This window comes from Apis cerana, linkage group LG9 (genome assembly GCF_029169275.1).
Source record: "Apis cerana isolate GH-2021 linkage group LG9, AcerK_1.0, whole genome shotgun sequence".
In the NCBI taxonomy this organism is placed as follows: Eukaryota; Metazoa; Arthropoda; class Insecta; order Hymenoptera; family Apidae; genus Apis; species Apis cerana.
In genome coordinates this window covers 11,447,650-11,461,551 of record NC_083860.1, presented here as the reverse complement: position 1 = coordinate 11,461,551, position 13,902 = coordinate 11,447,650, and the positions used below count along the sequence as shown (strand labels likewise).

Below are 13,902 nucleotides of genomic sequence, written 5' to 3'. Positions count from 1 at the left end.
TAATTGTACTTACTAAATATGATTTTTAGGCTTGAATTTTTACTAAAATTAAAAAAGTGATACTGTAGTATTAAATTTACGATAAAAAGTTTGTACAAAAGCATAAAAAATTAACAAAAAAAAAATCAAAAAAGTTTAAAGTGGGAAAATACTAAAAAATACAAAATCAGAGAAAACAAACTAAAATTTATTAGCAACGAAATTTTAATAAAATTCTAAAACACGATTACAACACTGCTTAAAAATGCATATTTTTGAAATATTCTTTGCAATAAAAAATATTTGCATGCTTTTCACGCGAAGGAGGCAGATGAACAAAAGGGAATTACAAGTGGAAATATTTATTATAAATCAAAACTTACATATTATTTAAATAACAGTACTTGCACCTGAGAGCTACAATACCTTAAATATTTTAGACAGAAAAAAGCAACTACTTTAAACGATAAATAAAATATTAAAAATCTTATTTCTAGTATTTCTCTTTCATGTATATTTCTTGATTACAAAGTAGATCGTTCATCAACTGTGCTCTATATTTAATGTCACTTAGGATAAAAAGATAAATTTCATGAAAGTAAAAATAAAAAAAGAAAATAATAAAATCTCTTTTATACTACAAAATTATTAAAATATCTAATAAATAATAAAAGTATAAGATAAGTAATTAAAAGATTACACGTATTTCTTTTGTTACTTTCTCAAAGATATATGCGTTAAATTAAAAATAAATCTCCAATAAAAATTTACTAAACAAATATTTAAAATTTGTTTACCAAACATCATAATACATTAAAAAATTCGTATTATACATCGCTACTAATATAATTATTTCTTGTTCAAAAATTAAAATAAAAATTAAAGTGATATATATACATATATAAAGTGCAATATTCATATAAAGAATCTTAATTGCACATTGATTGCACTTAAAAACTTCATTCATAAAATTCAGAATTTGATATTGTAGAAATATTATTTTTTAAATGCGCTATATTTAGTGCTAATTAAAATATAGAAAAGAAAAAATAGAATTTCTTTCTCTGTTAGAGACAATTATAAAAAGAAAACATAAAATATAAAGCTGAATATAAAACTACTAATTCTAGGCCTTCAAGCTCTCAGGCGCAGAATATGATAGCGTATATCAATAAATGCATGTTTTTTTCAGGGTAATGAGAGCACACATGAAAATCAAATAAAAACATGTACTATGAGAATGAAGAAAAATTAACGCTAGAGGGGAAAAATGATTATTTAAAAACGACTAAGAATCATCATCGATGGACGCAAAACTAAATACCGAGATTGTAGTCCGTAGTCTCGAATAAAAAATGAAACCTCGCCTCGCGATCGGCAATTGCACGTAATCGAAAACGAACCATCATCGTCGCTACGACTGTAAATGATTAATATACACCGGTATTTCGAGGTGCAATCTTAAATCTTTTGAACTAGGCCAGTCCAATGGAACTCACGTTACATATATTTTTGCTCATAAGCGAATTTTTTTTTTCTATTTCAAAAGATTTTTTTTTTCTTTTTTTAAATTTTTTCTTAATTATTCAACATATACGTGTGAATATAATTTAAGAATATTGAACAAGCAAGCAGCCATTGTAAAAAGTTACTTTTTTCCTTCATTTTGTTTCGTTATTCTAATACAACAAGTATTATATAATAATAATTAATCGGTAACATTCTGCAAGATTATTTCATTCGTTGTTATCAAGCAATAATGGAAATATTTCATAACAGATTACTCTCGCTACTTTCAGTCATAATATTTCTAAGCACAATTATAATTGCTTTCCATCCACAACTGTGCTATGGAAGCAATTATAATTACAACGTTAATTAATTATTAATTATTATTGCAATAATGATTTCCATGCTTGTATTCAACGAGTGGTGTTAGAACAAACCGTATCACCATAATAACTGAATGTATTAGACAGTATAAATCAGCAATATTACGTTTGAAACAGAAACGTGAGATCTTTAACTTGAACAAAGATAAAATCTACTAAGGACTCGACTAATTCAAACGATCATCATTCTGCGTCGTCGTAACTGTTCAAACGATCAAATAATTTCAGACTCAGTTTTTAATTCACAGCCGGTTACAATATGATTCTTGGCTTTTAAAAGCATACGATGTTTAAAGCGGAATATACAAATTTGTCAAAAGACGAAGTTTTGCGCGTTTTAATAAAAGTGACTACAGAAAAAAAGAAAAGAATGAAATTTTCCTTTCTTTCTCTTCAAAATAATTTAAATAATTACGATCTTATAATACAATATATGTATAATAACCATCATGCTTGCACTGATCGTCGTATATACTGCTGTATCGTCGTTTAAACAACGGATCGAACGCAGAGAGAATAAATTAAATATTTGCAAATACGTTAATATTATAAGTACTTAAATGTACAATTATAAATAGGGCAGAGAAATCAACGTGGCCGGAAAATGATGAATCTTTTCCAATATTTTACGTTTATACGTTGTTAATTCTCCGCATAAATAAATTCCGAGAGACAAAAATGAAAGGGAAAGCGCAGTTCTCCCCCTTCTAGCTTGTTACACTCTTTTAATATGACGATGAATATACTCGCATTATTCTAACGTGCACGGTGTATGTGTGTCTCTCTGTGTATGATGTGTAGGAATACATTCAATAATGCTAAGCGACATACAAATGTTCCTTCTATGTTTAAATGTGAATGCTTTTTTTTTCGTCTGATTCTTATCGAACTTTGATAGAGAGAAGCTAGAACTCGTGGAATGATTACACATTGTCACGTTACTTCAATTATGGTATAACGAACCAACGAAAAGGATATGTATACGACCTGATTAGATGCATGTAGATGCCAATATGGATTCATAGCATATACTATACGAATGCAAAGAAAGAATCGAATACACGACAATTTTTTTTTTTCTTTTTAGGTCAATATAATTGTTTGCAGCGATGAATATCTTCTGCTCTTCCGTTGAAAAGTCTAGAAACGCGAAAAGAAAAGAAAAAAAAAGGAAAAATGATTGGCTTGAATACGATTTTTGATTCAGATAACATTCTCAAAGCAAGATAGACCAATTCGCCTTATATTCCATGTTTCTTTTCCTTGTTTGCTATTTCAAAAACAGTCAGTCGCTAGCATGTCTTAAATCGTCCCGTATTGAAAACGTCAGCAACATGAAGTACTTCTTTTACGATGCATCTTATTAATCGAGAAAAGCAGCTGGAATGTGCTGTTATACGTAAAACGATTCGGATAAAATGGACATCGAACAATGTTTCAACTAAACAATGCAGAGTCCTTGTGTTATCCTGCCGGTATCGTTTCGCGTATAGCTCTCTTACGTAGTATCCCTTACTGCGCACGAACATAATACTTCCGGTCCTGAAACATAAGAGAATAAAGCTTTTCTAGAGCGATTTGAAGAAAATCTCAAGAATCTCGTGCCTTCAATGCAATTTGTTTTTTTTTCTCACAACGAAATCTGACGATGAAATTTAAATTGTAATTGAAATTTAAAAAAAAAAAAATTTTCAAATGGTCGCTGCTATCGATTTTTAAGATAAACTGATTATAAAAATAATATTTATAATACATAATAATTCAAATAATAAACTAATTTCCTATTAAAGACACAAGATCTGTATGAAATTCTGATAAAAATATTTCAAAAGCTGAAAAAAAAAGAATGATATTAATTTATGTGTGTTATGGCAAGCAAAACTCGATATTAAATATCAAAAATAATATTTCTTTTTCACAGTAATTAATTACTGCTCGCACAAAGGGTGATTCCAAGTATATACACAAGCCAAATGTTACAACTTCCCATGCTATCTACAGGTTTTACATAATAGGAGCAGTAATTAATCTTCTCAATACGGAACAATGATTGTCAAACGTTATCTAGAAAAAAAAAAGTCATATATGGTAATATTTAAGAAACAAAGAAAAAGGGCAGTGAGTTGAACGATGATATACATGGTGATTGATAATGGTACAAAAAGAAATTAATAATGATAATGAACTTGTCAGTGCATCGACACAAAACATTAAGAGTGAAAAATAAATTTAAAAAAAGGGGGGGGGGAAGAAATTAAAAATTGTTTCTACAAAATCTACGAATACGCACCTTCTACAAAGACCCGGTCTAGTTTCGTCCCGGTATTTTGCTGTCCAGACGAAATCGTACTCCAGAGTGACATCCTGTTATCTAAGTCCCGGCCCGCAGAGTACTCAAATCAAAGCGAAACAAAACGACAACGCAGATATCGAAAAAAACGAATGGTAACAATGATGGTTAAGAACACAAATGGCGTGCGAGGAAAATTAATAATGCAAACCTGTTATATACGCATTCTCGATACAAAGATTTCTATGCATTGTTTGGTTATAACAAATAACAGAAAAGAACACAGACACGTAAAATGTATGACAAGGAAATCCCATGGTATACGGTAACATCGATGAGTCGAGTAACAACCAGGAGATCATGTTCGGTTAAAAAATAATTTATTCGTTCGTTCATTAAAATCTCAAGGCACTACTTATATTGAATAATCCAACTTTCATAATAATTGATCATCAAATTTAGAAACATTGTACCATATAATCGAATAATAATATTATTATCGAATAGAATATTTTCTTTACTTATTTATCTTTATTTCTATCTAAATTGGAAATCTAAAACGCAGTATAAGATGAAGAAAAAGTAAGATACAAGGTGGCCCGAATGAGTAAAGTCTGCTGCTTCGTTTCGCATGTTCTTGGGATCTAATTTTTAAAATATATTCGTTTGTTGAAACAAATGGGGATCGTTGAGAACATGCGTGTATATAAATACGTATACACATGATACTATTCGGAAAAATGGTACAAAATATTTTTACGAAAAATTTCGAGACACCTCATATCAAGTTAAAAATAAAATAGGATATAATCAAATGTGATCCTAATCCAGATGAAATGTTTTGCTTTCTTAAAAAAAAGGAGAAAAGAGATAAAATCAAACTCGAGTTAATTATATAAAATGAAAGAATGAATGCAAATTAATGGCTCGAGTCATTTAAGATGCGAAGATATACTAAAACAAATTATAAAAACAACCTATTACGGAAAATAATTCTTCAAACTGTGTCAAACTGTAAATCGTTAGATTAATTATTAATCTTTTCTGCATATTTATCGAAATTGTTACCTTTGCAAATCTATACTGAACTATATAGTTAAGCAAAAGCTGCTGCTAGAAATGACTACATATAATTTGTGTGCGTGGTTTCACGGTGTTCTGGCTTACGGAAAAAATAGCTCGAGCGTATAAAAATGTTACTTTTATTATTATTCTACTTCTGCCAAAGATATAACACGTGAAACGATCGATTCGTATAATTTCATTATGAAAATAATTGTCTCTGGAAGCTTGTTATTTTATTCTAATAGCTTTCTATACGATTGTGTATAATACAAGCGTAGAAAAATTTCGAACAATTAATAATAGATAAATAATGCAATAAAACAAATGCTTTACAAAAAGCACCTATCCATCAAATTTGAATTAATTCGCTTTTTTTAAAAAATTCGGAATACGAATATCGAAGTTTCCTCGAAACTTTTATATAAAAACAAGAATTCGGCGAAAAAAGAGAGAAATTAATGAAAGGGTACCATTATCACAGTTTAAGTGGAAATAATTTGAAAAAGATTGTCTACTTTTTCTACGCGATATTTTCCTAAAAAAAAAGAAAAAAAAAAAGATAATAAATGGAAGTAGCAACAAACGGTTATCTAAATCCTTATATATCAATAAATGTAATAATAGAATGTGCAATTATTATGATGTGTTTTCATCATTGTTAATCAAGGATATCTGGCTGAGAAAAAATAGTATATCAAATGCCCAAAAATTTGTCGAAGGTCTGTGTACCTACGTTCAAAAAATTATAAATTCCTATAAATGCTTGCATTTAAGAAGAATCATTCAAGACGGTTTATAAAAGATCGCGAATTCCTCAACGTATTTTGATCGTACCATTGTGGAATTTAAGAACAAATACCTAAACTGTAACTTCTCCCAAACAATTTTACGCATTTTTTAAAATTATCGTGCGACCGGGCATTAATCGAACAGGCAATACTACAAACGAAGAATATCCTACGTGGAAGAATGAATCCCGAAAGCTTGAAAGATCTTGTTTTTAAAACCGGGTTTGTTAGGACTAGCGTCGTTGTGGCCAGACTGTCCTTCATGTAGCGCCCTTTGTACCAGCGGCAGCGAGCCCTGTGATTGTGTGTTGTGTCGCCAATTCATCATAACGGGCCGGATAACGAAAAAAGAACAAAAAGAAAGAAGAAAAGGATAGTAGACCGACTAATCGTGTGCTACAACATGCAGTGCAACTAAAATATTTTTTTCTTATATCCGACACAACTTACCTCGTCATGTTGCTCGTGTTCGCTATTAGCTAAACTGGATCGCGAGCCGCGTCTCGTCGATCCTTTCTCTTCTCCTAAAAGCTGCGCAACTTTTCCTTGCTTCACGAACTCCAATGTCTGCTTCAAATTAGATGAAACAATTTAAGTAACAAATGCCTACAATCTTCTTGATTAAAATAATTTGTACGATAGAGATTTCCATTTAATAACTTAATAATTTCAAAGAATGCAATATATTCAATTAATTGATATTTATATCGTGAAAACTTTTTCTTACATTCTACTTTTACATTTTTTCAATTTCTTTTACTGTGCTATTTGTACTATTTTATTTGTACTATACAGTAAAAGAGAATATTTACATCAAATAGATTCAACGATGAATAATTATTGAACTTACCTCTTTTCGTGACCTAAGAGCACAATCTTCTAATGTTTCCGCAGCCTCATATTTTCCTTGTCTTCTGTATAACGCACCAAGATTTTTTAGGGTAGTTGTAACTGTAGGAGAATCCACTTTAGCAGCTTTATGCCAGCCTCCGTATTCTCCATATGGAGTATTCTCTTTATTTCTATGCTTATTTTCTTCTCTTTCTTCCGCAACCTGAAACAAGAAGTTTTTCATATCGAATATTAGCAAATATTTATATCTTGCATATCATTTTCAAAATTGAAAACATTCTTACCTGCCAAATTGGTTTGTTATCGCCGGCAATAGCACCAAATTCTTTTTCGTGTGCTCTAGTCAATACTTGTTTATACAAAACTTCAGCATCCTTGTATTTTCCTTGCTTCAAGTAACACGATGCCAGATTATTTTTCGTCTTTGCAACATTAGGATCATCCGGTCCCAGTTTACCTTCATAAATTTCTAACGCTCGCAAGTAATAGCGTTCTACCTCTTCGTATTTACCCTGATTCTGACACAGTAACGCAAGATTGTTCAATTGCTTCGCGACATCAGGATGATCACGACCGAGAACCTTCTCTCGAATATCGAGAGCACGTTTGCACAACGGCTCAGCCTCTTTATATTTGCCCCGTTTTCCATATAAAACAGCCAAATTGTTCAACGTAGCAGCGACTGCAGGGTGATTTTCACCAAGCGTCTTTTCACGAATAGCCAAGGCATCGTTCAACAAATTCGCCGCTTCTTTATATTTATTTTGATCTCTATATACTAAAGCAAGAATGTTCAACATTGTGGCAACATCCGGATGATCGTGACCAGAAGTTTTTTCCAAATCCTCCAATGCTTGCTTGCATAAGGGAACAGCTACTTCATAGCGGCCTTGGCTCGCGTACTGTATAACCAAATTGTGCAGCGTACGCAAACGTGCAGGTATCTCGTATCCAGCATTCACTTGTTGTGCAAATTGTGAAGGTGGTGTCGGTGATATTGCTGCAATAATAATGACGAATATAGAAAAAAGTGGCCCTTATCGGTAGTTTAAGTCTGTGTGAATAGGAAATCTTACTAAAGTATTCAATAATAATGTCTTGAAATTTATCATAAATTTTTATCAGAATTTTTTGGTTGAAATATATTTAAATCTAAATCTATATTTAGAAAGAAAGAAAACAATTTCAGTAAAATCTCTTTTATTATTCACACAGACTTAAGAAAAAATTCAAGCATCCATAAAAGATGCTTGTTAATAAAGAAAGAAAATGAACGTACACTTACTATTTCGGTCGTCCGCATCATCATCGGGAAATAGATCAACCACAGGATCATCTGGCGGTCTGTCTTTAGCATTCTCATCATCCGCGGAAGGATCAGGATCGTACTGCTTCATGCTTTCCATAAAATCTAAATGTTTCTTTTGTTCTTCCAACTGGACTAGCTAATGAAGTGATAAATGCTTTAATTTCTCAAATTATTTCTTTATGATAAATTCTATTATGCTAAATTTTACGTAATTTGATTACTTACTGCTTGTTCACTGGCTTGCAATTTTTGCTGTGTACCAGCCAATTCATCTCTTAACCAGGCATTTTCTTGGCACAACCTTCTTACTTGTGTTCTAAGTTTTTGTTTCTCAGCCTCTACCATTTGTAAATGATTTGCAAGAGCCATCATAACTTGTGCCTCTCCAAGGCCTAATTCTATCATCTCAATATTCTTTGATAATAAACTAGCTTTGTCTCTTGCGACTGGTGCATCCTGGGTCTGCAAAGCTTGAAGAAGTCCTCCATGTTCTACACGGAGAGCTTCCAGACCCTGGGCCACAATTCTGGCACCAGCCATAATTTCTTCCTGCGTCATGGCCGTCATTCTACCAATATTTTCTATTTTTTTGCTAAAAATTAAGAAAAGAGCAATTATAACAAAAATTCGATTCATATAAAAACATTATAATAATGTTTTCTTAAATAATAATTCAATTCATATTAACGTATTGTCTTTTAATCAAAAGATATAAAATTGATTTTATTAAATTTTTATAACAATTTATATTAACTATTAATTACAATATAATTTTCACAATGATAATAAGTAATGATAATAAGGCTGCATTTTGTGCAGATTTTTGTAGTCGTAACTAAGCAGAAAGCATAAGGAAAAAGGTAAAACAGAGGTAAGCGGTATTTAGAACGACTTGCTTTACGCGCCAATAATTAACTGCAATCAAAAATAGGCATCGCGAAGTATTTCAGTCGAAGCAAGCAGAACGTATCCGGCATTCGTACGTAAGAAGAACATTTTCGAACCTAAACCAATTAAAATGAACTTTGTTTTTATATAAATATATAATCTTGGTGATCCAATCGTCGAATATAACTATCTACAAGCTTTTGGAATATTCCAATACCAATTATCATAAAATTAATTCGAATAAAAACTTACCCCATGTCAGGGCCACGTTAAATCCACAGAAATCAATGGTTTAGTATATATGCGCAGGCGCAATTGCAGCGGCGCTTTTTGTATGCGACACGACGCACCAAATAAAAGTCAATTTCCAAGACAGAAGAGCTAGTAAAACTTTTATGTGTCGCAAAGATGATTAACTTTGCTCGTAAGAAGGATCAACTAACGACACGAAACACAAAAATCATTCGAGACAAACTTGTTTTAATGGAAAACTTACCCCATGTCACGACCGCGTTAAAACCCAAGCGAAATCAATCGCTCAGTAATACTGCGCAAGCGCAAACACCATGGCGTATTCTTTTATGCGACAGAACGTATATAGATATATAGAAGAAGATGGTAAAATTTCGAGAGAAAAGAGCAAAAATTCCCGACGCCGTGCGCAATCGATAAAAACGACCGGAAGTATAGATACATAAAAAGATACAGGGATGTGTCAGGTCAAGATTTCAAAGTTCTACACCTATAAACCTTGACCTCGTATATTCTTCTTTCTAAACAAGCCTTGACCTTACAATACTGAAATACTGCATAGTTTTAACTAACAGATTTGAGCAAGATTTTAAACTTTCATCTTTGATATTAATTACCAGAACTGATTTTTAGGTTATTACTTAACAGGATAGTAAACACACACAAGAAGAAACCAACACCTTTATAAATTAAATTTTTGACACAGACAATGAAGAATAATGACAAGAAAAGTAAGAAAGTTTCAGATCAACTTGGATTTCTTATTAAAATTAACATTAATGTAGAATATTATTATCGCGTGAAAGTGAATATTGTATTAATAAACAACGGAAAGAGTCATATACAATAAAACTTTTTAAATCAGTTTTTTCCTTCATCAATATATTTCGATATCTAAACATATCTCAATTTACGAAAGAAATTGTTTTCATTAATTTGTAAATCTAACCAAAATTTTCTTCGATGCCATATATTCAATTATATTAATGGAAAAATAAAAAAAAATAAAAAGAAAAAAATTATATATGAAGTTTCTAATGAAAGTATATAGCAATTAGAGCTTGGTATGTTTACGTAAAAACGTAGCAACGTAGGAATACTTAATCGAATAATGTTAAAAAAAAGAAAATTGAAGAAATAGATAATGATCAAAATAAATTGTATAAAGATTTGTAAGTAGGAGAACTACTCACATTCTATAAGCGTTCAGCGTTTTTGACATATCTGTTCTACCCATCGGTAATGTTGGATTCTGTTGAACCTACCTAATCCGTGTACAAAAAAAATTTAACTTTCTACTATATCGATCTGTTTTTCGTTTCTTCGCGAACAGTCGCGATCGTATTGTCACTTTCAGTCAATCGAATTTGTCGTAAAAAAGTCATTTATTCCGTTTTTAATAGTACAAAAATAGAATCTGTACAATATACATATATATATATATATACACTACAGTGTCCCGCAATGTAATTTCTAAAGGGGGGCACCTCGCGGAATCGCGTTTAATTCTTTACTGAGGACTAACGTTTGGCTTCGCACCCTTTGCACAAAAGACCGACACAACGGGGGCGGAAGAGGGTGGAAAGATTGCGCATGCGCTTCGATTTCATGGGTGTTCCTATAGTTGCACAAAATACATGCAAGGATACCGGTATGTCTATATGAAATATACACGAGAAAATAAATGATACGTTACTACATTAAGAAAAGCTTCATGCTTAGTGTCGTTACGGTCTCATACTACGCAAATAAACGTCAGTCGGTCAGTAGGAATAACCGGAGGGTGCGTAAGGGTACGATGAATGAAGCTTCTAAGAGAAGGGTGTCACGCGTGTATGACACTTAACACTTTAAGAAGACGCGTATCTTTTATAATTTCTTCCACATGAATTCTTTACAAAATAAAATATGCGTATTACATAAATTCTAAAAACTACAGAATTAATGTTTGAATTTAAATTAAATCTTTCTTATTTCTCTCTTTATAACTTTTTTTTTTAAATTAATAATTTTAAAACAGATAATTAATGACATATTAATATGTAGCATATAAACATATGTTGATATAGAAAAATGATGATATTCTTAAATTAATTAATTACCGCTAAAATCAGTATGTTTTAAAAGTTATCCCAGACGGTAAAGAATATAAGTACATAGAGTGCCAGTTTTCGCTATCTTTTTCGCTTCAAGGAGAACAAAGACAGACGATAACCGATGACTCACGGCATGACGACAGAACATTACAAGTGCTGTACCATGTGCACGCATTCGTAGAAAAGTTTACTACATGCAACTATATCTATTTAACACAACATTGCTTTCACAAATTTAATTGGACTAACCTGTAAAGAGTATACTAGCGTTATTAAATGTTTCCAAAATCTTCTTCGTTCTATCGAAACGAATTTTTTTTTTAACTATGCGCATTATTAAAAATTTTTTTTTATAAAATCTTCATCTACGTGAATAAAAATATAAAAATATATTATATATAATAAAGCAAAAAATATTTACGAAAGTAATAATGTCACAATTGATTATATAATCTTCGTAAATAATATCTTACGTATTTATGACGTAAATAAATCGATAATATTGAGAAAACCACGTGCATGAGTATTTGACATAAAACAAAGTAAACAATACATATGTCAAGTTTAATATAATTATCTTATATCGTAAAGTATATCTTAAAAAAATAAAAACATAGTAATAATTTTTAAAAACAAAAAAAACACGAATTTTATAACATTATAGATAAAATCTATTTTTACGATATATTTGCTGTTTTATATAAAATTGTAAATTTACAAAGAAAACTCAACGAATAAAATTTTGGATGGAATTTTCGAAAGTATGACAGAAAAGGGTCAATGATAGTATGAATAAATGCAATAAACTTTTCAATCGTAAATGGTTCTGAATACGTGAAACAATTGAAAATCTATATTAGTAAAGAGTAACGGCTAAATCATTGATTAAAATTCATATCATGTAACAATTGCATATTCGTTTCAAGTTTGCATATAGAATGAATTGTGATGACAATTTATAGAATACTAGTTAGGAATATGTTATACAAATTCTTAAAATATTTAAATAAATAATTTAATTATTATTATAATATTTTTTAGAGGTTAGGAATTTGGGATTCGTAATATTGAATATCCATTCATTATTTTTTAAAATTTTTAAAGAATACATATTTGAAAATAATTATAAGACAAAAGGATTTTTACAAATAAAAATTATTTAATTAGAAAAATTAATATTTTATTTTTATAATCTTATTTCCATTTATTTGAGAAATTGTTTAGCATTACTTATCTGCATATATGTATTTATATAATACAATATGCATAACAATATATATAATAGAATATTAACATCATGAAATTTTTCTTAAAAGATAGAATTTTTTTAGCAAATTAGTGAAAATTTAATGAAACGCGCTCCTTTCTAAATGTATTAGAATAAAGGTAATTATCATTCTAATCATCGTCATGGTCACTGATTTTCTGTCATGGTTTCGCAGAATCTTACGGAAATTAAAATGATTTACTTCCGGCTATAATCACGTATCGAAGGTGTGGCAATTTAAAACTGAACGGACCAATTACTCTCCATTTGTATAGGCATGAAGAAAAAGATGTTTGAAAAGTCACGACAATCGAGAACTTACCTTTGTGAACGGTCCACGCAGGAATTCTCGTCTTTTCAGTGTATCATCCCACTTCTTTAAGGATATTTCGATGTATACGTTGAAAATGAACCTTTAAGAGAATTTTTTTACAATAAACATATACATTTTTACAGGCTTAGCTTGTACAATATTTTATAATTCATACAAGTATATAATAATTCGATAGCAATGATAACGTTGAATCAAACGTTGAAAAAAACGACTTCCACTCACCGGTCTCAGTCACAAATTCACTGTGAAACAATATTCGCAATGCGAAAGATTATTGATCGAAGTTTTGTTTAAAAATTGTTTTCACCGATTAGGAGAAATACGAAAAAAGAGACACTAAATTTTATTTCTGCACGTTTGATGACAGAATAAGATGGCGTGAACCGTGCAAGTTAATAAAAGTATGATAACCACATATTCCACGATTCGGATACCGAATAAACAAGTATAGAGTGTAGTTTACACTCTTATAATATTAAAGATTTCCGTTAAATTACGTACGGATAAAAAATACGTTTGTTAAAACGAATAAATTAACGACAATATCTCCAGAATGTAAGTCAACCTTCAGTCGATTGTAAAAGCGCGACTGAAGCGACTCTAAGTGATCGCAGCGCCATCGGAATTTTCGAAAACTTAGGCTGATTTCTATGAAATATATCATGTTTTAAAATAAAATATAATATAAATTATTAATATAACAAAAAAGTTAAATATACTATCACAAATGAGATATAAAATGGATATAACATTCAATATATTTTTTTAATCGATATCATGAGAATTTTTTTATTATTATTTTAAAATTTTTTTAGTATTTTAATGTTATTCTCAATGTACTAGTTCTGCTTAAAATAAGATTATATTCTTAATAATATATTCTTAATAAA

General features: G+C 30.3%; 1 protein-coding gene across 18 annotated transcripts; it reads right to left on the bottom strand.

Moving 5' to 3' along the window:
• Positions 1-166: 166 nt before the first annotated feature.
• LOC107999021 (kinesin light chain) lies at positions 167-13,618 on the bottom strand. Of its 18 annotated transcripts, none has more exons than XM_017058651.3 (8): positions 13,235-13,618; positions 13,001-13,091; positions 8,401-8,767; positions 8,146-8,311; positions 7,151-7,866; positions 6,865-7,068; positions 6,465-6,584; positions 4,525-6,309 (listed from the first exon to the last, which is right to left on the bottom strand). In XM_017058651.3, the coding sequence occupies exons 3-8, from the start codon at positions 8,740-8,742 to the stop codon at positions 6,184-6,186; spliced, it is 1,674 nt and encodes a 557-aa protein (XP_016914140.1). In that variant the 5' UTR covers positions 8,743-8,767; positions 13,001-13,091; positions 13,235-13,618; the 3' UTR covers positions 4,525-6,183. The 18 variants fall into 18 exon arrangements, with proteins under 18 accessions (XP_061935673.1, XP_061935674.1, XP_061935675.1 ...); XM_062079685.1 differs by lacking the exons at positions 13,001-13,091; positions 13,235-13,618 and adding exons at positions 9,316-9,501; positions 10,581-11,248; XM_062079689.1 differs by lacking the exons at positions 4,525-6,309; positions 13,001-13,091; positions 13,235-13,618 and adding exons at positions 167-3,413; positions 10,509-11,248.
• Between the last annotated feature and the right edge of the window lie 284 nt (positions 13,619-13,902).